Below are 26488 nucleotides of genomic sequence, written 5' to 3' on the forward strand. Positions count from 1 at the left end.
CTCCATCTGTTTTACCAATGTTGGTTGAGGGATAAATATTGGCCAGGTCACTGGGAGAACTCCCCTGCTCTGCTTCAAATAGTGCCGTGGGATCTTTTATGTCCACCTACGAAAGAGAAGACGGGGCCTGGGGTCATCCGAGAGACTTGGACCTCTGACAGCGCGGCACTCCCTCAGTACCGCACTGAAGTGTCAGCCAAGATTCCGTGCTCAAGTCAGTGGCGTGGGACTTGAACAGCCACCTTCCTGACTGAGGCATGGATGCTATCAACCGAGGCAGGGCTGTCGCCATTAAGTACCCACGTACAGACAATGGGGGAGTTTAGGATCTGTCTTTGCTGCGAGTCCTACTGTTGATTAGTGAGAGGGCAATCACTAACTAATCTCGCTCGTGAAGAATGACTCTTTTGTCGGAGAAGCAGAAGAGCAGCAGCAGCCACAGAAACAACAGTCAATGCTCTCCAGAGAACAAAGGAGAGAATCAAGAGGAAAAGATTTGCCACTTCTGCCCAAAAACTAAACAAAGCAAAATCAATCTGACCTTAAAGGTTTGTAAATAAATGGATCTTCCGTGTGGTGACAACCAAGCGTGACACCACTTCAAAAATGAATGGTTATAAACAGGGATGACTCGAAAAGAATTCTGCAGTCATCGCTCTTGCTTTCCATGTTATGTCTGCAATTCACAATAAATAACAGCACAGGTCTTTATCTCTGTGGCATCTGCAGCTCCCTGCACTCATAGAATGGTCATGTCAGCCGTGGCCCAGTGACAGATCAGTCTGAAGGTTGTAGTTTCACGCCAGAGATTTGAGTACGAGATCACAAAGAAAGAACTTCCATTTCTGCAAGTCTTTTTCGACCTCAGGACACTCCAAAGCACTTTACAGCCAATGAGGTACTTTTTAATGAAGTCACTGTTGTAATGTAGGCAACGCGGCAGCCAATCTGCACACAGCAAGCTCCCACAAACAGCAATCAGGTCAATGATCGGGTCATTTCATTTGAGGTGTTGGTCGAGGGATAAATATTGGCCAGGACATCAGGAATAACTCCCCTGTTCTTCTTGGAAATAGCGCCCTGGGATCTTTGACTTTCCACCTAAGGTGGCAGGCGGGGCCTCGGTTTAAGGCGGCATCTCCGACAGTGCAGCACTCCCTCAGCACTGCACTGGGAGTGTCAACCGAGATTTTTATGCTCAAGTCTCTAGAGTGGGATTTGAACCCACGACCTTCTGACTCAGATGCGAGTATGCTACCCACTGAGCCACTGCTGACACTGTCTAATTTATGGGCGGGGCTAGTAAACCCCCGCCACTTCCTCCAAATGGTCATTCTTCCTGCATGTGCCGATACAGTGAGTGTCAGCGTGATATTCAACTATAGAACCCACACCAAAGGCTCCCAATGTCTATACGTTCGTACTTCCAGCAAGGCTCATGCTATCTGTTGTCTGCAAATGCCATCTGCAAATGAATTCCACAGTGTAGCCAACAGAACATAGGAACATAAGAATGAAGAGCAGGAGTAGGCCATAAGGCCCCTTGAACCTGCTCCACCATTCAGTAAGATCATGGCTGATCTTCGACCTCAACTCCACTGTCCCGCCCGATTCCTCTGGAGTCCAAATGTCTATCCAGCTCAGCCTTGAATATATTCAATGACTCAACATCCACAACCCTTTGGGGTAGAGAATTCCAAAGAGTCACAACCCTCAGTGAAGAAAGTCCTCCTCATCTCAGTCTTAAATGGCTGAACCCTTATCCAGAGACTATGCCCCCAAGGAGACACTCCAACCAGGGGAAACAACCTCTCAGCATCTACCCTGTCAATCCCCCTCAGAATCTTGTATGGTTCAATGAGATCACCTCTCATTCTTCTAAACTCCAGACAGTATAGGCCCACTCTACTCAATCTCTCCTCATAAGACAGCCATCTCATCCCAGGAATCAATCTAATGAACCTCCCTTGCACCGCCTCCTTTCTCAGATAAGGAGACCAAAACTGTGCATAGTTCTCCAGGAGATTAGTTGACCTTAGCTAGATTATGGATTGGGAAGCTACAATTGACCTCATTGCCTCTGGGAGAGGAAATACAATCAGCAGGAGTTTACCATTCTTGATCCCAATGTCAGTGTTCTCGATCAGGCCAACATCCCCAGCATCGAAGCACTGATCACACTCGACCAGCTCCGTTGGACGGGCCACATTGTTCGCATGCCCGACGCGAGACTCCCAAAGCAAGCGCTCTACTCAGAACCCCGTCACGGCAAGCGAGCCCCAGGTGGGCAGAGGAAACGTTTCAAGGACACCCTCAAAGCCTCCTTGATAAAGTGCAACATCCCCACCGACACCTGGAAGTCCCTGGCCAAAGACCGCCCTAAGTGGAGGAAGAACATCCGGGAGGGCGCTGAGCACCTCGAGTCTCGTCGCCGAGAGCATGCAGAAAACAAGCGCAGGCAGCGGAAGGAGTGTGCGGCAAACCAGACACCCCACCCACCCTTTCCTTCAACGACTGTCTGTCCCACCTGTGACAGAGACTGTAATTCCTGTATTGGACTGTTCAGTCACCTGTGAACTCACTTTTAGAGTGGAAACAAGTCTTCCTCGATTTCGAGGGACTGCCTATGATGATTATCCAATGCCCTGTGTGGAGGAAACTCATGCTCTGCTGGTATACCTTCACATTTGAATAACACGTTGACATTTACTGATCATCCTCATGTATGAAGAATGATCACTTGTTCAAGGTACCGAGTGGCATGTGTTACAGTCCTCAGGAAAGAAGGGAGGAACATTGGACAAAGTTATCTGGAATCTGATTGGGGGAGGCAGAGACCTATGCGTAGAGCAATTCTTTAAAACTAGGATATTCTCACACCACCCCACTTCATCCAGGACTGGAGTCATAAGTGATAATATTTTAAGAGCGATAAGTGGCATAGTACCAACACGCAACAAAATTCCCCACATGGTAAGTTGATACTCTGATCATCACATCAGGAGGGCAGCTCTGAATGACAGCAAGAGCTTCCTTGAAGAGAGGAGAAGTATCAGATGGGGCCTTCCGGATCGCATTCATTTCCTTCCATTTCATGAGAACAGCATTGGTTCTGGCCTGTGAACACACAGAGCCCGACCCCTCATCAATTTCAAGGAGTGGTGTGCGGCCTAGGGAGGGGGTTCTAAAGATAAGGGAAACAAGTGAAATCAAAGTATAGCAACAACAACAACTTTTATTTATCTAGCACCTTTAACGTAGTGAAACATCTTCAGAACATCTTGCAACAACAACAACTTGCATTTATATAGCGCCTTCAACATAGTGAAACATCCCAAGGCACTTCACAAGAGTATTATGAGATTAAAAAAATTTACACCAAGTCACATAAGTATAAATTAGCGCAGGTGATCAAAAGCTTGGTCAAAGAGGTCGGTTTTAAGGAGCGCCTTGAAGAGAGGTAGCGAGAGGCGGAGAGGTTTAGGCAGGGAGTTCCAGAGCTTGGGGCCTAGGCAACAGAAGGCACGACCACCGATGTTTGAGCGATTATAATCAGGGATGCTCAAGAGGTCAGAATTAGAGGAGCGCAGAGATCTTGGGGGGTTGTGGGGCTGGAAGACATTACAGAGATAGGGAGGGGTGAGGCCATGGAGGGATTTGAAAACAAGGATGAGAATTTTGAAATTGAGGCATTGCTTACGAAGGTCATAGTAGGGAAAATATAACTTAAACAGGTTGGTTAAAAAAGCTGAAAGATAACATTTGAGCAAATAGAGCAACACAAAATTATCCATACTTCTGCTGGTAAATAATCTCAATCTGGAAACATCCCATTTAACATAACATTATAGCTGTGAATGGAAAGGTACAGTGATCATGCGTAGTAGCTGAAATTCCATCTTATTGTTTAAAAATTCCCTATGATTAATGTTTGAGAACATTCAAGGGCAATTGATGATGATGGAACATTCCAGCATTCAATATCGCCCTCCCCAGTGGTCACAAAGGGTTTTGGTTTTGAGTCCAGCAATGCTGCAGGTCATGTCTTGGTTCATTACCATTTGACAAACCCAAAATGCAATGGGACATAGCAGGGGTGGCAGTCTCACTTGAATGCTGAATTGGAAATCTGAAGGAATAATTTCACACTATAAGATACAGAATGTAAGTCCTTGTTTTCAAATAGTTGCATGGCATGACATCGCCCCTCCTTATCTCTGTAATCTCCTCCAGCCCCACAACCCTCTGAGATCTTTGCACTCCTCCAATTCTGGCCTCTTGCGCATCTCCGATTTTCATCGCTCCACCATTGGCGGCCATGCCTACAGCTGCCTAGGTCCTAAGCTCTGGAATTCCCTCCCTTATCTCTCTCTCTCGTCTCCTTTAAGACACTCCTTCAAGTCTACCTCTTTGACCAAGCTTTTGGTCACCTGTCCTCATACCTCCTTATAAGAAATAGGAGCAGGAATAGGCCATACGGCCCCTCGAGCCTGCTCCGCCATTTAATACGATCATGGCTGATCCGATCATGGACTAATGTGGCTCGGTGTCAAATGGTTTCTGATAACGCTCCTGTGAAGTGCCTCGGGACATCTTACTACATTAAAGGTGCTATATAAATGCAAGTTATTGCTGTAAGTGGAAAGACAGGCTTCCCGTTTCAATCCCCAACTCTCGGTTTACAATGCATACACATCAAAACAAAAAAATGTTCCAGATATATCACAGCAACGCACTACCGACGGAGCCATTGGGAGAGTAAATCTGCTGGAGGAATATCTTCTGTAACACTGGAAGTAAAAAAAAAATTGGACAGGTGGGTTGAGGGGGAGCAGGAAAATGTGCTTTGGCCCTTAATACGATCAGTCTCATTCCAAACTGCAACACCAGCCGTGCAGCAGAGAATGGTAGATTAACGCATTTCCAGTTCACGCTGCTAAGTTAGATATTTCAGTGGGGAGGGAGGGAGGGTACCGAGGATGTCAAGCCAGTTCGAAATCCATTCAGCACCAGCAATAGGACCCAAGCGCAGTTGTGCAATTAAAAGATAGCGTACAGAATTACGTCTCAGAGCACCGAGCCATGATTCATCAGCAGTCTCAGCACAACAACAACGTACATTAATATCATCATCATAGGCAGTCCCTAGAAATCGAGGAAGACTTGCTTCCACTTCAAAAGTGAATTCTCAGGTGACTGAACAGTCCAATAGGGGAATTACAGTCTCTGTCACAGGTGGGACAGACAGTTGGAGAAAAGGGTGGGTGGGGAGTCTGGTTTGCCGCACGCTCCTTCCGCTGCCTGCGCTTGTTTTCTGCATGCCCTCGGCGGCGAGACTCGAGGTGCTCAGCGCCCTCCCGGATGCTCTTCCTCCACTTAGGGCGGTCTCTGGCCAGGGATTCCCAGGTGCCGGGGGGGATGTTGCACTTTATCAAGGAGGCTTTGAGGGTGTCCTTGAAACGTTTCCTCTGCCCACCTGGGGCTCGCTTGCCGTGTCAGAGTTCCGAGTAGAGCGCTTGCTTTGGGAGACTTGTGTCGGGCATGTGGACGATGTGGCCCGCCCAACGGAGCTGGTCGAGTGTGGTCAGTGCTTCGATGCTGGGGATGTTGGCCAATAGCGCCTTTAACGTAGCGAAACATCCCAAGGTGCTTCACGGGGGCGCTATCAGACAACGTTTGACACCGAGGAGGTGTTAGGAGGAGTGATGAGGTAGGTTTTAAGAAGCATCTCAGAGGAGACGAGAGTCTTAATTCTGTTTGACAGCCTGCGAATCCAAGATGAGCATATTTCTATTACGAACATAAGAAATAGGAACAGGAGTAGGCCATTTGACCCTGCCGGCCCGCTCCACTATTCAATAAGATCATGGCTGATCTGATCATGGACTCAGCTCCACATCCCCGCCTTCTTCCCATAACCCATTATTCCCCTATTGCTCAAAAATCTGTCTATCTCTGTCTTAAATATATTCAATGACCCAACCTCCACAACTCTTTGGGGCAGAGAATTCCATAGATTTACAACCCTCTGAAAGAAGCAATTCCTCCTCATCCCAGTTTTAAATTGGAGGCCCTTTATTCTGAGACTATGCCCCCTGGTTTTAGTTTCCCCTATGAGTGGAAATATCTCCTCTGCATCCACCTTATCGAGCTCCTCATTATCTTACATGTTTCGATAAGATCACCTCTCATTCTGCTGAACTCCAATGTGTATAGGCCCAACCTACTCAACCTATCCTCATAAGTCAACCCCCTCATCTCTGGAATCAACCTCGTGAACCTTCTCTGAACAGCCCCCAATGCAAGTATATCCCTCCTTAAATACGGAGACCAAAACTGTATGTGTATTCTATGTGACGTATATTCAAGAAAGAGATTGATAGATCTTTGGATACTAAGGGAATCAAGGGGGATAATGCAAGAAAGTAGAGTTGAGGTAGATGATCAGCCATGATTTATTTAATGGAGGAGCAGGCTGAAAGGGCCGAATGGCCTACTCCTATATCTTATGTCCTTATGTTCTTACGTAACTAGGAACCAAACCCCTCCCCTGGACGTGCCTCTTTCAGGAGCAATATGTGGCTGAGCCCAATGTTGAGTGACAGTCGATTAATCACATTTAATTAGTGGCTAGAATCATTCTGTTTTTTTGATAAGTATGTGTTTAAAATGGTTCCACATTAGCATTAACAGTATAATGTGAGAAGTTAATTGTGCCTTTAAGACTAAATGAAACCATTAATTATGTTCTTACTTATTTGTACAGTCACGGCCATCGTAAAATCACTGCCCCATTTATTCTAACACTTTAAAATTCAAAGAATGTGGTTGTTAAGTGAGGAGCTTTGGATACTTTTACGTGACACTGGCCTTTCACTTGTCAACTTTTTAGTGCAGTGGCTCAGTGGGCAGCACACTCACCTCTGAGTCAGAAGGTTGTGGGTTCGAGTCCCACTCCAGGAACTTAAGCACAAAAAGTCCAGGCTGACACTCCAGTGCAGTGCTGAGGGAGTGCTGCACTGTCAAAGGTGCTGTCTTTTAGATGGGACGTTAAACAGAGGCCCCGTCTGCTCTGTCAAGTGGATGTAAAAAATCCCGTGGCACCAATTCAAGAAGAGCAAGGGAGTTACCGCCAGTGTCCTGGTCAATATTTATCCCTCAATGATCATAACAGAAAAACAGATTATCTGGCCGTTATCACATTGCTGTTTGTGGGAGCTTGCTGTGTGCAAATTGGCTGCCGCATTCCTATATTACAACAGTGACTACACGTCAAAAGTACTTCATTGGCTGTACAGCGCTTTGAGACATCCGATGGTCGTAAAAGGCGCTATATAAATGCAAGTCTTTTATTTTCTAGACAAACGGGTCAAAGTTGAACTGTGGCAGTGTCCATAATTTGGTTTAACACTATAATGTTGAAGATTCAGCATCTGATTTTATGGTAATAAATAAGACTTACATTTCTATCGCGCCTTTCATAACCTCAGGACATCCCAAAAGTGCTTTACAGCCAGTGAAATACTTTGAGTGTGGTAACGTAGGGAAACGCAGCAGCCAATTTTACGCACAGCCAGGTCCCACAAACAGCAATATGATAATAACCAGAATAATCTGTTTTTAGTGATGTTGCTTGAGGGATAAATATTGGCCAGGACACCGGGGATAACTCCCCTGCTCTTCTTCAAAATAGTGCCATGGGATCTTTTACGCCCACCTGAGAGAGCAGATAGGGCCTCGGTTTAACATCTCATCTGAAAGACGGCACCTCCGACAGTGTGGCACTCCCTCAGTACGAAACACTCAATCTCCCCGTCACCGCCCCTTCCCCAGCTGATACCACAGGACAGTGAAGCTGCAGTGTCACGAAGGATGTTGTGTCACGGGCAAGCAGTCCGTCACGCCGCAAGCTGACGATGCTATTTCAAATGTTATTTTTCCCCATTGAGGCACATAATTACCTTCATTTGACTTTTTATTTTTTTGAGTTTTCACATTTTAACTTCATAACTACTGTACATCAAAGCACAGCACAACAACAGACCAATCTTCAAGATCGTCTCATGACCAGCACTTGAGGTGCCTCTAGATCGTTGGCCTTGGCGGTACATGTCACTGGAGTTTAGGAGGATGAGAGGGGATCTCATAGAAACATACAACATTCTGACGGGACTGGAGAGGTTAGATGCAGGAAGAATGTTCCCGATGTTGGGGAAGTCCAGAACCAGGGGTCACAGTCGAAGGATAAGGGGTAAACCATTTAGAACCGAGATGAGGAGAAACTTCTTCACCCAGAGAATTGTGAACCTGTGGAATTCCCTACCGCAGAGAGTTGTTGAGGCCAGTTCGTTAGATATATTCAAGAGGGAGTTAGATATGGCCCTTACGGCTAAAGGGATCAGGATGTATGGAGAGAAAGCAGGAAAGGGGTACTGAGGTGAATGATCTTATTGAATGGCAGTGCAGGCTTGAAGGGCCGAATGGCCTACTCCTGCACCTATTTTCTATGTTTCCATGTTTCTAAACAGAAGTGTCCAGAGTCTTTTTGCCATGTAAGATTCAACAAAGCCTGATCAGTACTGCATCTTCAGAGGTAGTTCACCGGGACCTCAGCCTCATCTTTTGTCTTGTAAGGGGATATAGTATCATAAGGCGATAAAATACTATCACCAAAGTGGAAGTAGACATTCGCTTATATGCATGTAAAGCTCGCTTATAAAACTCACTTACAAATGGGTTTTAAAATGGAGAACAGTTAAAAAGCAGAGCTTGCTGGTAAATGAATCATCATAAGTAACCAACAATGCGTTGAACCCGAGCACAGACTGATAGAAGATTCAGTACAGAACAACACTTGCCAAAGACAGTAGAGTAAGCTGTTTGGGGAACATAGATTATGGTATTGACTGGTAGTTTTGACTAGAGTTCTTGGGAGAGGGATAAGGAGACACCACCCTGGGAAACAAGGTTAATCAACACGTCATGAGGAACTGAGGCAAAGTTGACACCACTGAACCACACATTCCATAAGACTGACAGGTGATGGGAGATGGACAGTGTCATGTATTCAACGATCATTGTAACCCATGTATAAACTGACCTAAGTTGTACACCGTGAGAACACTGAGCACTAGGTGGTGAACTTGTGGGAGACACTCCTAACCTGGACTTTCAGGTATAAAAGGGGAAGCTCCACCCACCTTCATCACTTCAGTGCTGGCTAATGAAGGTTACTGGTCACAGAGTGACCTTCTCTCAAGTATGGGCCTTGTGTGCATTTGTACTGTATAGTAAGGACATATTATTGGCGACGAGAAACTGGGATTTAAACCACGCGAGCATGGCCACTAGCAGCACAGACGAGAGGTACTGTGTTGGTGATGATTGGGACGATTTTATTGAGAGACTACAGCAAAGTTTCGTCACCAAGGAATGGTTGGGACTGGATTTGGCCGAAAAACGCAGGGCTCATCTCCTGACGGTTTGTGGATCCAGGACGTACTCCCTGATGAAGGACCTTCTAGCGCCAGAGAAGCCGGCGGACAAGACTTTTGAACAGCTCAATAAGTTGATCGGAGAACACTTTAAACCAGTGAGCAGCATGCACATGGCAAGACACCGGTTTTATACACACCGGCGGCGAGAAGGGCAAAGCGTTCCAGATTTCGTGGCAGACCTCCACGACTGGCGAGCCTATGTAAGTTCCCAGATGCATGCAGAGCGAGATGCTGCGAGACTTTTTTATTGAGGGCATTGGGCACGCTGGGGTTTTCAGGAAACTAATTGAGACCAAAGACTTGACCCTGGAAATGGCGGCTTTGATGGCCCAGGCATTTATCTCAGGGGAGGAAGAGACCAGAATGAAGTTTGACAAAAATCTTGGCTTAAATGCAGCAAATGGACAGGGAGTCAACATTGTTAACGTGGCACACAGTTCCCCAGCCAGACAGGGGCAATCGGACATGCCCCAGCATGTAGTCGAACCCAAAGGGGGAATTCAACAGAGACAATGGCTAGCTGAACGACGATTCAGGCCATTGCAAGGGACAATGCAGCCAGTAATGGGGCCATCAACACCTGTCAATGGTGCGCTTAAGGACAGTTACAGAGACAGTCAGAGATGATCGACTGGTAATGGACCTTTTGTTTCCAACAACGGCTCATGTTGGAGGTGTGGAGGCAAACACACAGCCAGAGCTTGCAGGTATCAGCAATATACCTGCAGAAACTGCAATGTCAGCGGTCACTTGGCACGTATGTGCAGGAAGCCTGCAGCCAGGTTGATGTACGAGGAGGACAGGCCCAATGTAAGCCCTACGAGGCCAAATGAATACTGGGGGAAATCGCTGGAAGCTGAAGTTCAGCGAGTTCATGTGGAGCACAGATACAGTTCATATACCAGGACGCCACCGATAATGATGCAAGTGCTCCTCAATGGCATCCCAGTACCAATGAAGCTAGACACTGGGGCCAGCCAGTCCCTGATGAGTATCAAACAGTTCAACAAGTTGTGGGCGTCCAAGGCCAGGAGGCCAAAATTATTGACGATTGACGCACAGCTACGGACATATACAAAGGAGATCATTCCGGTGCTAGGCAGTGCCACGGTAGTCGTGACCCACAAAGATTCGGAGAACAGATTGCCACTCTGGATTGTCCCGGGGGACGGTCCCGCACTACTGGGGAGGAGTTGGCTTGCTGCCATGAACTGGAAATGGGGCGATATCAATGCAATTTCTTCTGTGGAGCGAGTATCATGCTCACAGGTCCTGGACAAATTTGACTCATTATTTCAACCCGGCATCGGCACTTTTATGGGGACCAAGGTAGTGATTCACATAAACCCGGACGCCAGGCCAGTACACCACAAGGCCAGAGCGGTGCCGTACATGATGTGGGAAAAGATAGAAGGCGAATTGGACCGCCTGCTGAGGGAAGGCATCATCTCGCCAGTCGAATTCAGTGACTGGGCGAGCCTGATTGTGCCGGTGCTCAAGGCGGATGGGTCGGTCAGGATATGTGGTGATTACAAGGCCACCATCAATCGTGTGTCACTCCAAGACTGCAACCGAGAGTGGAGGACCTCTTTGCGATGCTATCCGGTGGCAAACCTTTTTCAAAATTGGACCTGACCTCAGCTTACATGACCCAGGAACTGGTGAGTGAATCGAAGAAGCTGACCACCATCATGACACACAAGGGGTTGTTTGAGTACAACAGATGTCCGTTCGGGACTCGTTCGGCCGCCGCGATCTTTCAATGCAATATGGAAAGCCTCCTCAAGTCGATTCCAAGGACGGTGGTTTTTCAAGACGACATCCTCATCACGGGTTGCGATACTGAAGAACACCTCCACAACCTGGAGGAGGTGCTACGCAGACTGGACCGGGTAGGGCTGCGACTGAAAAAGGCGAAGTGCGTCTTCCTAGCTCCAGAGGTAGAATTCCTGAGGATGAGGGTAGCAGCAGACGGGATCAGAACTACTGCGTCCAAAACGGAAGTGATCCAGAAAGCGCCCAGACCCCGTAACACGACGGAGCTGCATTCGTTCCTGGGGCTCCTGAACTATTTTGGCAACTTTCTTCCCAAATTGAGCACGCTGTTAGAGCCGCTACACGTGCTCCTACACAAAGGTCGCGATTGGGTTTGGGGGGACAGCCAGGAAAAGGCTTTTGATAATGCACGCAACTTGTTATGCTCCAACAATCTGTTAACGCTATATGACCCGTGTAAGAAACTTGTTTTAACGTGCGATGCGTCGTCCTATGGGGTCAGGTGTGTGTTGCAGCATATGAATGCCAATGGTCAGTTACAGCCGGTAGTTTATGCCTCCAGAAGTCTGTCCCAGGCAGAAAGGGGCTACGGGATGTTAGAAAAGGAAGCGCTTGCATGTAAAATATATGCACCAGTACCTGTTTGGCAGGAAATTTGAGCTGGAGACAGATCACAAACCCCTAACGTCCCTTTTGGCCGACAACAAGGCCATAAATGCAAACGCATCAGCCCGCATACAGAGGTGGGCACTCACGTTAGCCGCCTATGACTATACAATTCGGCACAGACTGGGCACTGAAAACTGCGCAGATGCACTCAGCAGGCTCCCACTAGCCACCACCGAGGGAGCAACCGAGCATGCTGCTGAGATGGTCATGGCTGTTGAAGCTTTTGAAAGCGAAGGCTCACCCATGATAGCCCGTCAGATCAAAGTCTGGACAAATAGAGACCCGCTACTGTCTTTAGTCAAGAAATGTGTCCTGAATAGGAACTGGGCAGCCACGTACAGGGCATGCCCTGAGGAATTTAAACCATTTCACAGGCGCAAGGATGAACTCTCGATTCAGGCCGATTGCCCACTATGGGGTAACCGAGTCGTCATGCCCCAGATGGGCAGAGCGGTGTTAATCAGAGAACTCCACAATGAGCACCCGGGCATTGTCATGATGAAGGCAATTGCCAAGACACACGTTTGGTGGCCAGGGATAGACGAGGACCTGGAACTTTGTGTTCGCAGATGCAACACGTGTGCCCAGCTGGGCAATGCGCCCAGGGAAGCCCCCTTTAGCCCCTGGTCCTGGCCCGCCAAGCCATGGTTACGCATCCATGTGGACTACGCAGGTCCTTTCATGGGAAAAATGCTTTTGGTTGTAGTCGACGCCTACTCCAAATGGATCGAGTGTGACATTCTCAATTCAAGCACATCCTCTGCCACGGTAGAAAGTCTACGGGCAATGTTCTCTGCCCATGGCCTACCGGACTTCTTGATCAGCGACAATGGCCCGTGCTTTACAAGCATTGAATTCCAGGACTTCATGGCAGGAAATGGTATCAACCATGTCAGAACGGCACCGTTCAAGCCGGCCTCAAACGGCCAGGCGGAACGAGCAGTGCAGATAATCAAACAGGGGATGCCCAGAATCCAAGGGGGTTCTCTACAAAGCCGCCTATCATGCCTCCTGTTGGCGAATAGATCCAGACCACACTCGCTCACAGGGGTTCCACCCGCAGAGTTGCTAATGAAAAGGACGCTCAAAACCAGGTTATCCCTTATACACCCCACCATGAAAGAAATTGTTGAGAGCAGGCGCCAGACACAATATCACTACCATGACGCCTACTCCAAATGTATTGATGTAAATTACCCTGTTTTTGTCCTCAACTACGCTGCAGGGCCCAAATGGCTCGCAGACACTGTGATTGCCAAAGAGGGGAATAGGATTCTGGTAGTTAAACTTACCAATGGACAAATCTGCCGCAAACACGTGAATCAAACAAAAAGGAGGTTCAGCAACCCCATAGAAGAAGCAGAGGAAGAACACGATGTAGAGTTCACTCCACCACAGGTGACCGAACACCGGAACCAAGTGGAGGAGAGCCCAGTCACTGTCGGCAGTCCGGACAGGCCTGAGGCACTGCAAACAGCAGACACTCAGGCCAGCGCCCAACAACCGGAGCCCCAACTCAGGCGCTCTACAAGGGAACGTAAACCACCAGAAAGACTTAACCTGTGATCCCAATAAGACTTTCGGGGGGGAGGTGATGTCATTTATTCAACTGTCATTGTACCCATGTATAAACTGACCGAAGTTGTGCACCGTGAGAACATGGACCACTAAGTGGTGAACTTGTAGGAGACACACTTAACCTGGACTTTCAGGTATAAAAGGGGCAGCTCCACCCACGTTCATCACTTCAGTGCTGGCTAATAAAGGTTACTGGTCACAGAGTGACCTTCTCTCAAGTATGAGCCTTGTGTGCATTTGTACTGTATAGTAAGGACATATTAGACAGGTCGGGGGAACCACTTAGAGCCAGTCTGATAAGGGTCAATGAATCAATGTAACCTCGTTGATACCAGTCAGCCAATCGGTGGTTTTGTAGGAGGGGCGCACACCTCAGTAAATGTATAACTGTCGATGTAGAAGCCTCTATCCTTAAAAGTATTCATCAGAACCCTTCCCCTGCATTCTTGAATAACAATCAGGTGAACTGAGGTTTTGTCTGAGAGATTCCGTGGTCGCTATACGGGCGGGGATACGGCCGGGTGTCGATTCCTTATATCAGTGAGTCCGCCTTGAAGAAGAGAAGTCTTTTTACCCCAACAGTCTTTTATGCTTCAGCCTGCGCGTACACTTCTTCCGCCACTTAGCTCTCTTCATTTGACTTTGCTGATAATGTCTGGTTAAGTCAGCTAACAGGTGTCACTGCGCGCACCATTCTGTGAATGTTGGATGCAAAATATGGGAAGGATGAATGCACCTTTAAATACTGGTGCTGGACGTATCCCATTCTACTCCGTGTTCCCTATTTGGATCCCAGGGTGCGAAACTGCTGAAAAAGCTTGTTGATACTTATTGTTTCGGCTCGCGGGTGAATAGTGAGCTCGGTGCCCAAGGGCAGCCAGTGCCTGTTGATCCATAGCCCAAGGTTTGGGCAGGGGAGGAGAACATTTGAAAGCTCTGCTGTTGGAAGGTGGAATCAAATAAATGTAATCCCACGTCACTCAAGCACGCTATTTATTGGTGTCGCTGCTCCTCCGCATCTGCCTCTCGACAATTTCACCTCACCATTTCTCTCTTTCCTTTCAATCGCCTCTTAAAAACCTACCTCTTCAACCATGCTTTCCTTCCTTAATTTCTACCAGCTCCCCATTCAATGTCCTCTTTCTCCTTGTTGTTAAGTGCCTTGTAGCATTCTCCTCTGTGAGGAGTGTCACACAAATGCAAGTTATCGAATCTCACTCGGTTACATGTTGCAACGGTTAACAACCTACTTATTATTGAAGCGAATCCTGGCTTTTTCAGTTCTGCTGTGGGTCAGTAGGCAGCACTTTCCTCCCTCCCAGCAGTTTGAATTCACTTCTAAGCACAGCCATCTCAACTTGAGCAAAAGGACATCAAGGAGGCAAAGAATGCATGCGGACTGAATCAGTCCAAAACAGGGCAATGCAGTCACATTCTGGTGGTGGCACTGGGCTGAGAGCATCATGGGAACGATAGCATGGTGGTTATGTTACGGGACTAGTACTGTCGAGTCCGGGACTAATAACCCAGAGACATGCGTTCAAATCCCACCACAGCAGTGGAATAAAAAGCTAGTATCGGTAATGGTGACCATGAAACTTACCGGATTGTCATAAAAACCCATCTGGTTCACTTATGTCCTTTAAGGAAGAAAATCTGCCATCCTTACCCAGTCTGGGCCTATATGTGACTCCAGACCAACAGCAACGTGGTTGACTCTTAACTGACCTCTGAAATGGCCCAGTGAGCCACTCACTGGTATTCAAGAAGGCAGCTCACCACCATCTTCTCGAGGGCAATTAGGGATGGGTAATAAATGCTGGCCTTGCCAGCGACACCCCCATCCCAGAAACCAGTTTTTAAAAAAAAAATTATGTCTCCGAGATTCTATCTGAGTTCCAAAAACTTTGTCTTATATAATAATGTTACTGTGACATTTTTTTTCCTTTAAGTTAAGAAACATAAGTGAAAAGTCGAGACCTATAGCGCAGAACACCCCTAAGTTGAAAAAGAGATGAGGCAAATAGAAACTAAGACACACTGAGTTTTACAAGCCTGTAAATTGCAGGAGAAAGGGAAGTCTTGAAAGCAGTTTAGGAGTTCTCACAGCTTTGAGTTTCCTGGGAAAGTGTGGGAGATGACAGTCCTGATTTCAACACAGTAAGGAGCAAAGAGGAAGAGCATGCACGATGATGTGTACGAGGCTTGGGTAAGTAAGTTCACAAGGCTACTGATGGTAGCAATGTTGACAGATTACAGAAAGACAAGAAAAGATTTGATGAAGACAGAAGGGTGGATTGATGTTGAAGTTCCTTAATCTCAATGAGATGCGCAGATAATATAAGAACATAAGATATAGGAGCAGGAGTAGGCCGTTTGGCCCCTCGAGCCTGCTCCGCCATTCAATAAGATCATGGCTGATCTGATCTTGGCCTCAACCCCACTTCCCTGCCCTCTCCCCATAACCCTTGACGCCCTTATTCAGAAATCTGTCTATCTCCACCTTAAATATATTCAATGAAAATGGAATTCAGTGACAATGGGGATTCATTTTTGTGACTGTCTCCGAGCAGCTGAAGTGGCAAGGGCAGTTAAAAGACGGAAACACCAAAGGATGCCCCTCCTCTTCTTGACATGAAGTGCAGTGAATGATCAGCAAGTGAAACGGAGGTGCAAACCAGTTGCAGTATTAGAAGGTTTGGGAATTAACAGTTAAACAGATAGCACGGTATTCATGACCTGTTTGTGATTGAAAGTTTGATCCCTGCCTGTAGGCCGTAGGTTACTGGGCACAGTAGGTTGCATATAAACAGAACTTCAAAACAAATATTAACTAAATGAGATGCCACTTTGGGCATCCTGTGGTTGACTAAATCCAGGGGGGCCAGTCACTGATGGGGCACTTAAAATGTTAAGAGTTACTTGTGGGCTCTGAACGACCAGGATCGTTGTTATTATTCGAGCTCACGGGGCCGTTCATGGGGGCGATATTGGTTCAAGGCAGGCTGCAAGGCGTGGAAAGTCGCACTGTTACAGGGCTCATCCTGGTACTCGTGCACCTTCTGCGAGGTGACGGGGAGACTGCCATTGGCGGTGTTCACAGCTTCGTCCAAAGATTCAGAACCTGCTCTCCCCTCGACCAAAGACTGGCTGTGTGGCTGTCAAACTTTCACAGCGAGCACCAGGAAGGAAATTGCAAGTTTCAGGAAAAAGTCGTTTGATTTAGAAGGAGTCTTCTGTGTGTATTTTGGCTTGAGACAGTCTCAAACATCCCTTACCTTTTAGCTTAAGGTAAAAGACCTAAAAAAAATTCAAATTATAAATAAAAATAGCTACCTGGATTTATTGTGAGACCGCGTTTAGTAAAACTTGCATATTCCAAATGTGCAATGAGAGGGAGAAAGGGGATGAAAACAAATTAATTTTCTATTCATACTTGATACATCATTTTAAAAAAGGTTAATGATACGCTGCTTGAAAAAAGAATGAAATGAAGCCAGGCTTTTAAGGATTTATATAGGCCTGCACAAGCTTATTAAAAAAACACAGGTAGATTTGAAAGAAATGAGCGGTAAGTGCTTTGAGTCACACTAACTACTACATTCACATTCACCATACCCGAGACTCATTGCCACCATTAAAGCTGAATTTGTTTCCCATAATTCATGCTGCGGTGGTGTGCAACACTTTTCAAGGACAGTTCTTTGCACAAAGCAGCAAATTTCGCAGCAAATTTCACACCACATTCAGACGCACAACAACATCTCTCGTGTCAACGTTGCCATTGCTGTTTCCTCTGCTCCTTGAACATAAAAGATTGAACACATCTTCGCCTGTTTATAGCTATCCGTCCATTTCTTTTTAAGCAAGGTGAAAAATGCATCACAAGTAAGATGGTTATGCTCGCGATTTGTGAAAGGGTAATCCATATTGTATCTGAGAGGCTGAAACCGCTGTTAACAACTCGAATGTGACTGTTTTATAAGCCTCTTCTCTCTTGAAGAACCATCATTTGGGGCATCCATGTTACATTCACAACAAGCGACACAAATTGTGCCTCAATATGACGTCTTCTGTTAGCAATTTTGAGTGCGGTTTTTGCATGACCTCTTAAATTGTGCCGATAGCCTATCGCTCCCCAGCCCAATGCAACTTTCTTCATTCAGTAGGCGCCCGTTTCTTTTGAAGTAATTTTCTCCTTCCCACTTTCTTGTGCTCTCTGCGCTGTGCTTCACCACGGACAGGACAGGTGATTCCAACAGCTCTTGGTTCCTTGCCAAAGCCACGTGGAAAACCTGCTGCAAAAGGACGTGCACAATAATCAAGGGACATCTCCCTTTTGAGTGATGCCCTCCTCTTCAGAGAGAAATCTCCTCTCCATGTAACTGAGCATTTTGGCACACAGAGAATCTGGTGTGAAGCATGAAGCAAGCTGGTCCATGGCACAGTGCATGCCGACGTGCCAGGGTACCAGTGCATCCTCAGGGTCACCACCAGGAAATGTGTGAGGATGCAGCCTGGCTGGCCACGGCCCTTCAGCTTATGTCGTTTGTGGAGCGCGAGATGGTATTTCATTTCCTTCCCTTTCTTGCGGGAGAGGATCGGGCTGACCAGCTCCTTCCCAACAGCGTGGCTCCAGTTGGCAACTGGGCATGTGCAGAATGTTGCCTGATGTTGCTCCACAGCCAAGTTCAAGTTAAGAGAATAGGAGCAGGAGTAGGCCATTTGGTCCCTCGAGCCTGCTCCGCCATTCAATAAGATCATGGCTGATCTGATCTTGGCCTCAACTCCACTTCCCCGCCCGCTCCCTCTAACCCTTGAATTAATATAGATTGTAAATAGTTGAGGCCCCAGCACTGATCCCTGTGGCACCCCACTAGTTACAGTTTGCTAACCTGATAAATGACCCATTTATCCCGACTCTCTATTTCTGTTTACCCCTGATCATTACTTTGTTTTTACAGAGCACATACCCAGAGAGAAGGGACAAAAAGAAAATTAAAACGTAAGGGATTGGATTTATGAGCAAGGTTGTCGACAGTGTATATAGGCAGATCAAAAGCAACACGCATTGGGATTTATTGCAACTGGTTTATTTTTGATGCAGAACCTTTATGAGTCAGAAGGAGCCAATAACCATAATTATCAATACGTGAGCAGGAGATGTATCTAGGTTTAATATCAAGACTGTGGTCTGCAGAAAATAATTCAGCAAATGTTCTAATCAATCACATTCCACAGTTCATTTCAAGTTATTTCCTTCTCTAGTTACTGACTGATTTTTGTGACTTATAGCTATCCATTTATCACACCAGCTTCTTCAACCAGAATATCTAAAAGTTCTTCAAAGTCCTTGTGAATCTAAGATGGATGCAACCATATTTGATATTGATGGGGCATTATTCAGTTTGCTGCTCTTGTTATGTGTGGTGTGTGCTTGAATGGATTGTATTAGGGCTGTAATAAAGGCGTGCTGTGGAGAATAGTATCAAAATGATGAGCTTCTTGGCAACGAGCGGGAGATTGAAAGGTAGGATTGTGGTTTACTGGATAATTAAGGGTCGGGGATCTATTGAAGGAAAGGTTCAAGTGTGCAGGGGCTTTTTTCAAATTCAATGCAAGAACAGAGAGACCTTTATCACAGCCCTAATGAACGTAATGTCGACAGGCTGATCTCGAATGTGCAAAGTAACACTTTTTGCCCAACACCTTCCCCAGGCAAAGGACCAGAAACACTTTATGCTGGACAAAAGCTCAACGACAATGACTGGCACACGGTGAGAGTGGTTCGGCGAGGTAAAAATTTGAAGCTGATGGTCGATGAGGTCACTGCGGAAGGTACGACCATTTTGTAAACAGTCTACTGTCTCATTATTGGTTATCAGCTAACATTGAAATTATATGTGTTTTTTTTTGAAGAATGGGTTAAATAGTTTCTAAGAGCGTATAATGAATTTGAAGCCAATTTTCATTTTTAATTTTAATGATCATTTGGTGTGTGATTGTACCACGAGTCATGTGTATTGGTTCTACTGCAAAAATGGTTAAGTGGCTAGCTGAATCGCCGCCATATTGAACCGTCCTGCCAGCCGAGAAAGACTCAGGTTCCATCTCTATCCACGCTGCACGCGCCAACTGCTGGATTTAGTGTTTGGTTCACCTTGGCTTGTGTGCAGGTACACTTAGGCTGAAACGGCCCACTGCCCGAAACTGAGCGCACCCTCCAGTTTTTTAAAGTTTTTCTCCGCCGCAACCCATGTCGGTAAGGAGATTCCGCCGACATTCGGCACTTGGAAGGTTTTTTTTGGGGGGTCAGGGGGATGTCCTGGCGGCTACGGGGCGGAAGTGTCCTTGTAACGGGTAGGTCACCCCAACCAGTCATCAGCGCTACGTCAGCATGGCGCTGGTGACATCACGGCAACGCGGGCATGCCGTGTCGCGCTGACGCGTCACAACGTCTCTCCCCTTCAGTTAAAAGGGTGGGCCGCTGCGAGCTCTGCATACTTTTAAGTTCGGCCCACTAGACCACCAGGGAAGGTGTCAGCCGGGCCAACGACCTGGCACCTAAGAGGTGGGTGCCAGGCTGCCTGTTGGCAGCCCGGCCGAACCCGGGGGCGTGATTGTCGGGCCGACCTGGCAGTCGGCTGACAAAAAAAAAATTGACACGGCAGCAGCGGCGGTGCGCCCTCCCCTTTAAAGGCGGCCGTCCCGCCATTTTACACACCGTGCACCGACACAAAAAGCTACCGGGGGCATCGACCGGCGGGCGGGGCTGCTCCCGCGGGGCAATACCGGGAAAGGGGCCATTTCCCAAGGGGCAATTGCACGAGGGGGTCCCCACCGGTCGGTAAGGGGTCGGCCGCGGTGGGAAAGCGGGCCCAACAGTTGTTTGAATGACACAGAACAAAAGTAAGTAGGAACAGAAGAAAAATCATTCAAACAAAGCACTGTGGTTCATTTCCAGCCAGAGAAGTTTTGTTAAAGTTGTTCAGAAGTTTGGTTGGACCACACTTGGAGTACTGTGAACTGATCTGGTCTCGACGTTATAAGAAGGATACAGAGGCACTGGAGAAGGTGCACAAATGATTTACAAGGATGATACCAGAATTGAGTAGTTACCAGGAAAGATTGAACAAGCTGGGGCTCTTGTCTCCAGAAAAGAGAAGGCTGAGGGATGTTCTGATAGAGGTCTTTAAGATTATGAAAGGGTTTGCCGGGGTAGATGTCGAGAAGATGTTTCCACTTGCGGGGAAGTCCAGGACAAGGGGCCATCAATATAAGATTGTCACCAATAAATCCAATAGGGAATTCAGGAGAAACTTCTTTATCCCGAGAGTGGTTAGAATGTGGAACGTGTTACCACAGGGAGTAGTTGCGGCAAATGGCATCGAGGTATTCAAGGGGAAGCTGGATAAACACATGAGGTTGAAAGGAATAGAAGGGTAAGTTGGTGGGGTGAGCTGATGAGGGGTGGGAGGAGGTTTGTGTAGAGCATAAACACTGGCATGGACCTGTTCAGCCAAATGGCCTGTTTCTGTGCTGTAAATACGATGTAATATGTAAGGAATCCACCTTCAATTATCGTATAGATCCTTTTTTAGGAACCTATCAAGCCATGTTTCCTAAATTGCTTCCTAACCCAACAGCAAAGTTTTGCAAAGAACCATGTCCAAATAATCAACATTTTAATGGTCTTGGCTGAAGGATACATTTTGTCCACGACACCAGAAAAACTCAGCTGTGCTTCTTCAAATGGGATCTTCTTTGTCCATTTGAGAGGCGGATGAGGCCTTGGTTTAACGTCACTTCCAAAAGACAGCCCCTAAAGACATCGGAGTGCTCCCTTAGTATTGCACTGATGTGTCAGCCTAGATTATGGCGCTCAATCTCAGGAGTGGGGCTTGAACTGACAACCTTCTGACTCAGAGGCACGAGTGCTATCACTGAGTCAAGGCTTGACACCAGAGGAATTCTTACCTCCTGCAGCCATGTCCTTGCTTGCAACCTATGCTTGTTCTTTGCAATTCACAACAAGATTTAAGTATTTCTCTGAAAAAGTAATCTATAAGGGCTTGCTGGGCTAGATTATTGGTGCTCACCCCTTACCAGCAGTGCATGCATTTTCTCAGGGTTCAAGACAGCAGACTGACGATGTCAGCTGTGGCTCAGTGGGTAGCACTGTTGCATCTGAGTCAGAAGGTTGTGGGTTCAAGTCCCACTCCAGAGACCTGAGCACAAAATCTAGGCTGACGCTCCCAGTGCAGTGCTGAGGGGGGGGTGCCGCCTTTCGGATGAGATGTTAAGCCGAGGCCCCCCTCTGCTCTCTCAGGTGGACGTTGTCATACATGCATACTCGGTACGTACTATGCTGGTGCCACTAAAGGGTGCAACTGTGGGAGGCCCAGGCAGGAGCTGTATAAAAGGCTGGGCACCACATTGCTGCCTCACTCTGGGTGTACAATAAAGAGACTAAGGTCACAGCAGTTCAAGCACAGCACTCGGCCTCGTGGAGTTATTCTACTGATAAGTAGAGACATATTAGACGTAAAAGATCCTATGCCGCTATTTCGAAGAAGAGCTGGGGAGTTCGTCCCGGTGTCCTGGTCAATATTTATCCCTCAACTAACATCACAAAACAGATTTATCTGGTCATTATGAATGAATTGATGGTAGCTGGGAGGGAGGAAAGTAAGTTAAATTTCCAGTTGTTGCTTTAATATAAACAGAGCTGTTTCTTGCAGTTGATGGAGTAGACTTTGCCTTATTCAACAGTGCAGTGAATGAGAGTATTTTTTATCTTGGGGAAATAGGTGTGCTACAACATTGGTGTGAACGTGGCATTGTAACTTCTGGTGTCAAATCCGAATCTGACTCCCGAGTACTCAACAGCACCTCCCAAACCCATGACCTCGACCGCCGAGAAGGACAAGGGCAGCGGGCGCATGGGAACACCATCACCTGCAAATTCCTCTCCAAGTCACACACCATCCTGACTTGGAAATATATCGGCCGTTCCTTCATCGTCGCTGGGTCAGAATCCTGGAACTCCCTCCCTATCAGCGCTGTGGGAGTACCTTCACCACACGGACTGCAGCGGTTCAAGAAGGCGGCTCACCACCACCTTCTCAAGGGCAATTAGGGATGGGAAATAAATGCCAGCGATGCCCACATCCCAGGAACGAATAAAGCAAAACACAAGAACATAAGAAATAGGAGCAGGAGTAGGCTATTTCGCCCCCATGAGCCTGCTCCACCATTTAATAAGAACATGGCTGATCTGACCATGGACTCAGTTCCACTTCCCTGCCCGCTCCCCATAACCCTTTATTCCCTTATCACTCAAAAATCTGTCTATCTCCGCCTGAAATATATTCAATGACCTAGCCTCCACAGCTCTCTGGGGCAGAGAATTCCACAAATTTACAACCCTCTGAGAGAAGAAATTCCTCCTCGTCTCAGTTTTAAATGGGCGGCCCCTTATTCTAAGACGATGTCCTCTAGTTTTAGTTTCCCCTATGAGTGGAAATATCCTCTCTGCATCCACCTTGTTGAGCCCCCTCATTATCTTATATGTTTAGATAAGATCACCTCTCATTCTTCTGAACTCCAATGTGTATAGGCCCAACCTACTCAAGCTATCTTCATAAGTCAACCCGCTCATCTCCGGAATCAACCTCGTGAACCTTCTCTGAACAGCCTCCAGTGCATTAATATCCCCCCTTGGCAGAGCAGGTCTCCAGTCGTCCTGGTTCAACCCTTGCCACTGGACCAAGACCTAGCTCTGTCAAGCCCGTATGGTGGCTGATGTGCAACGGTCACCACATGTTAAAAATATTCCCGCGCAGGCATCTTCCACCCCTTCAACTGGAGTTCAGGACTGGAACATCAGGTCCTTCATTGAAATGTCTGTGAACTCTCGTGGAAGCAAGTCATCCTTGTTTGAGGAACCGCCAATGATGATGATGATGGATCCCTCCTTAAATACGGAGACCAAAACTGCATGCAGTACTCTAGGTGTGGCCTCACCAATAACCTGTACAGTTGTAACAAAGACCTCTCTGCTTTTATACTCTATCCCCCTTGAAATAAAGGCCAACATTCCATTTGCCTTCCTGATCACTTGCTGTACCTGAATACTAACTTTTTGTGTTTCATGTACAAGGACCCCTAGGTTCCTCTGTACTGCAGCACTTTGCAACTTTTCTCCATTTAAATTATAATTTGCTTTTCTATTTTTTTTTTTCTGCCAAAGTTGCAGGAAACCTTTCCCAGGTGGGGCGGCCTCTCGCTGATTTGAGTTCACTCCAGCTTCAGCTTCAGCCGGGCTCTTTATCGAGCAAGACCACCTGTGAACGTTTAAAACATTACGTCGAACGTCTTAATGATATAAATAACGGACACCCCCACATTCATTTACAGTAGTGTAAATAACCGACACTCACCGTACAGGGCAGTGGAAGGCTGGATCTGTCTCCCTGCGAAAAGCTGTAGATGTTGGGCCAGTTGGAGCTATGAAGAATGAGATCTATGTCCCTGTGCTCCCATCCACATCTCACATCAGCCCATGGGGAGCGGAACATGGCATCTGCTGAAGCTCACTCTGACCCGGACTGCAGTCTGGTGGCATCGGGAATTCTGGCCTTGCAGGAAAATTCCCACATAACGTTCTTATCATGAGGAAAGGTTGGGTAGGTTGGGCCTCTACTCACTGGAATTCAGAAGAATGAGAGGTGATCTTATCGAGACGTATAAGATTAAGAGGGAGCTTGACAGGGTGATTGCAGAGAGGATGTTTCCACTGATGGGGGGAGACTAGAACTAGAGGGCACGATCTTAGAATAAGGGGCCGCCCATTTAATACAGAGATGAGGAGAAATTTCTTCTCTGAGGGTTGTAAATCTGTGGAATTCGCTGCCTCAGAGAGCTGTGGCAGCTGGGACATTGAATACATTTGACAGAAATAGACAGTTTCTTAAACGATAAGGGGATGAGGGGTTATGGGGAGCGGGCGGGGAAGTGGAACTGAGTCCATGATCAGATCAGCCATAATCTTATTGATTGGCGGAGCAGGCTCGAGGGGCCGTATGGCCTACTCCTGCTCCTATTTCTTATGTTCTTATTTAGGTTCTCACCGAGAGGAAAGAAAGAATTGTTCAACATCCTTACTCACCTCGTTAAAAAATCTAAACAGTGACAAAGAATTCTGCAAGGTTGGGGGTGGGGGGGGGGGGGAGAATTAGGACTTGGATGGGGACACAACAACAACTTGTATTTATATAGTGCCTTTAACTTAGGAAAACGTCCCAAGGTGCGTTATCAAACACAATTTGAGACCGAGCCACATGAGATACTAGAGCAGAGCTTGGTCAAGGAGGAAAGAGAAGGAGAGAAACGGAGAGCTTCCAGAGCTCAGGGCCTCGGCAGCTGAAGGTACGGCCACCAATGGTTGAGCGATTAAAATCGGGGATGCTCAAGCAAGCAGAATTAGAGGAGAGCACAGAATAGACACTATTATATTGGTCACCGGTTACACGTTCCGTCCGATACTCAGTTCTGTTGACTTCATATAACGGGCAGTAAAAGCGATTCTACCCATTACACATCTCTGCCCGTAACCAGTTCCATCCTCGTATAATGATTATTTCCCACTTGTGCCTTTTTTCTACACATGCGTCACTTTTAACAGTGAGTGACAGTGAGGATCAATGGCTTGGAAAATGTACCGAGTCTGATCTCGCAGGGATGCTGAAGTAACAAGTATGCAGATGAAGCTCGAGCAATGTTGGATTAATGATTGCGAGGGGTTCATTCGGCATTACCCTGGTTCCTTGACCGCTCCAATCGGCAGGAGTGAAAGGTTTCGGCAGGAAGCCATCTCACCGGCTCCCTGTCCACCACTGCAGGACTATCCTGGGATTGGGCAGTGGGCTACCATGAGGTCCATCCAAACATGGGTCGGCGTATTATAATGACGTGCAGCACTGAATTAGGTAGAATTTACAGCACAGAAACAGGCCATTCCGCTTAACTGGTCTACATAAGAACATAAGAAATAGGAGCAGGAGTAGGCCATTTGGCCCCTCGAGCCTGCTGTGCCATTCAATAAGATCATGGCTGATCCGATCATGGACTCAGCTCCACTTTCCTGCCCACTCCCCATAACCCTTGACTCCCTGTGCGGGTATTTATGCTCCACATGAGCCTCCTCCCACTTTACTTCAGCTCACCCTATCAACATATCCTTCTATTCCTTTCTCCCTGATGTACTTTCCTTGCTTCCCCTTAAATGCATCTATAGAATTCGTCTGACCCACTCCCTGTGGTAAAGAATTCCACATTCTCACCACTCTCCAGGTACAAATATTTCTCCTGAATTTCTGATTGGATTTATTACTGACGATCCTGTATTTATGGGCCCTAGTTCTGGTCTCACCCACAAGTGGAAACATCTTCTCTACATCGACCCCATCAAACCCTTTTATAATCTTGAAGACCTCTGCAATGTATGCATACAGTTTTGTGGAGCTATTTTGTCGCACTGAGAGTTTCTTTTCTTTCTCTGAACTTGTGAATTGTTGAAATGTCTGGAAGAGGAAAAACTGGCGGTAAAGCTCGGGCCAAGGCCACGCCTCGCTCCTCCCGGGCCGGATTGCAGTTCCCTGTGGGCCGTGTTCCTGCGAAAGGGGAACTACGCTGAGTGGGTGCTGGAGCCCCGGTCTACGTGGCTGCTGTCCAGGTCCAAATCCAGGTCGCTGATTGGAGCGTGGGCATGTACAGCAGGAGTGGCGAGGTCAGGGCGCAGGAGCGGCGACTGATCATGGAGCGGCATGATCGGGGCCCAGAAGAGGCACGAGTTCGGAGCCCAGAAGAGCCGAGCGCCCAGAGGCAGCACGGGCCAGCCCACACTGCGATATGTGTGTGCACTAGGTTCGTGCAGCAGAGCTGGTCTCCAGTCATCTTGGGTAATC

General features: G+C 47.3%; 1 protein-coding gene across 1 annotated transcript in view; it reads left to right on the forward strand.

Moving 5' to 3' along the window:
* The window catches only part of nrxn3a (neurexin 3a), a 2272338-nt gene that overhangs the window by 939960 nt on the left and 1305890 nt on the right, over positions 1–26488 (forward strand). The window contains exon 8 of the mRNA XM_070879627.1: positions 19239–19358. Coding sequence (XP_070735728.1) covers positions 19239–19358 — 120 coding nt within the window. The remainder of the gene's footprint in view (positions 1–19238; positions 19359–26488) is intronic.

This window comes from Pristiophorus japonicus, chromosome 4 (genome assembly GCF_044704955.1).
Source record: "Pristiophorus japonicus isolate sPriJap1 chromosome 4, sPriJap1.hap1, whole genome shotgun sequence".
In the NCBI taxonomy this organism is placed as follows: domain Eukaryota; kingdom Metazoa; phylum Chordata; class Chondrichthyes; family Pristiophoridae; genus Pristiophorus; species Pristiophorus japonicus.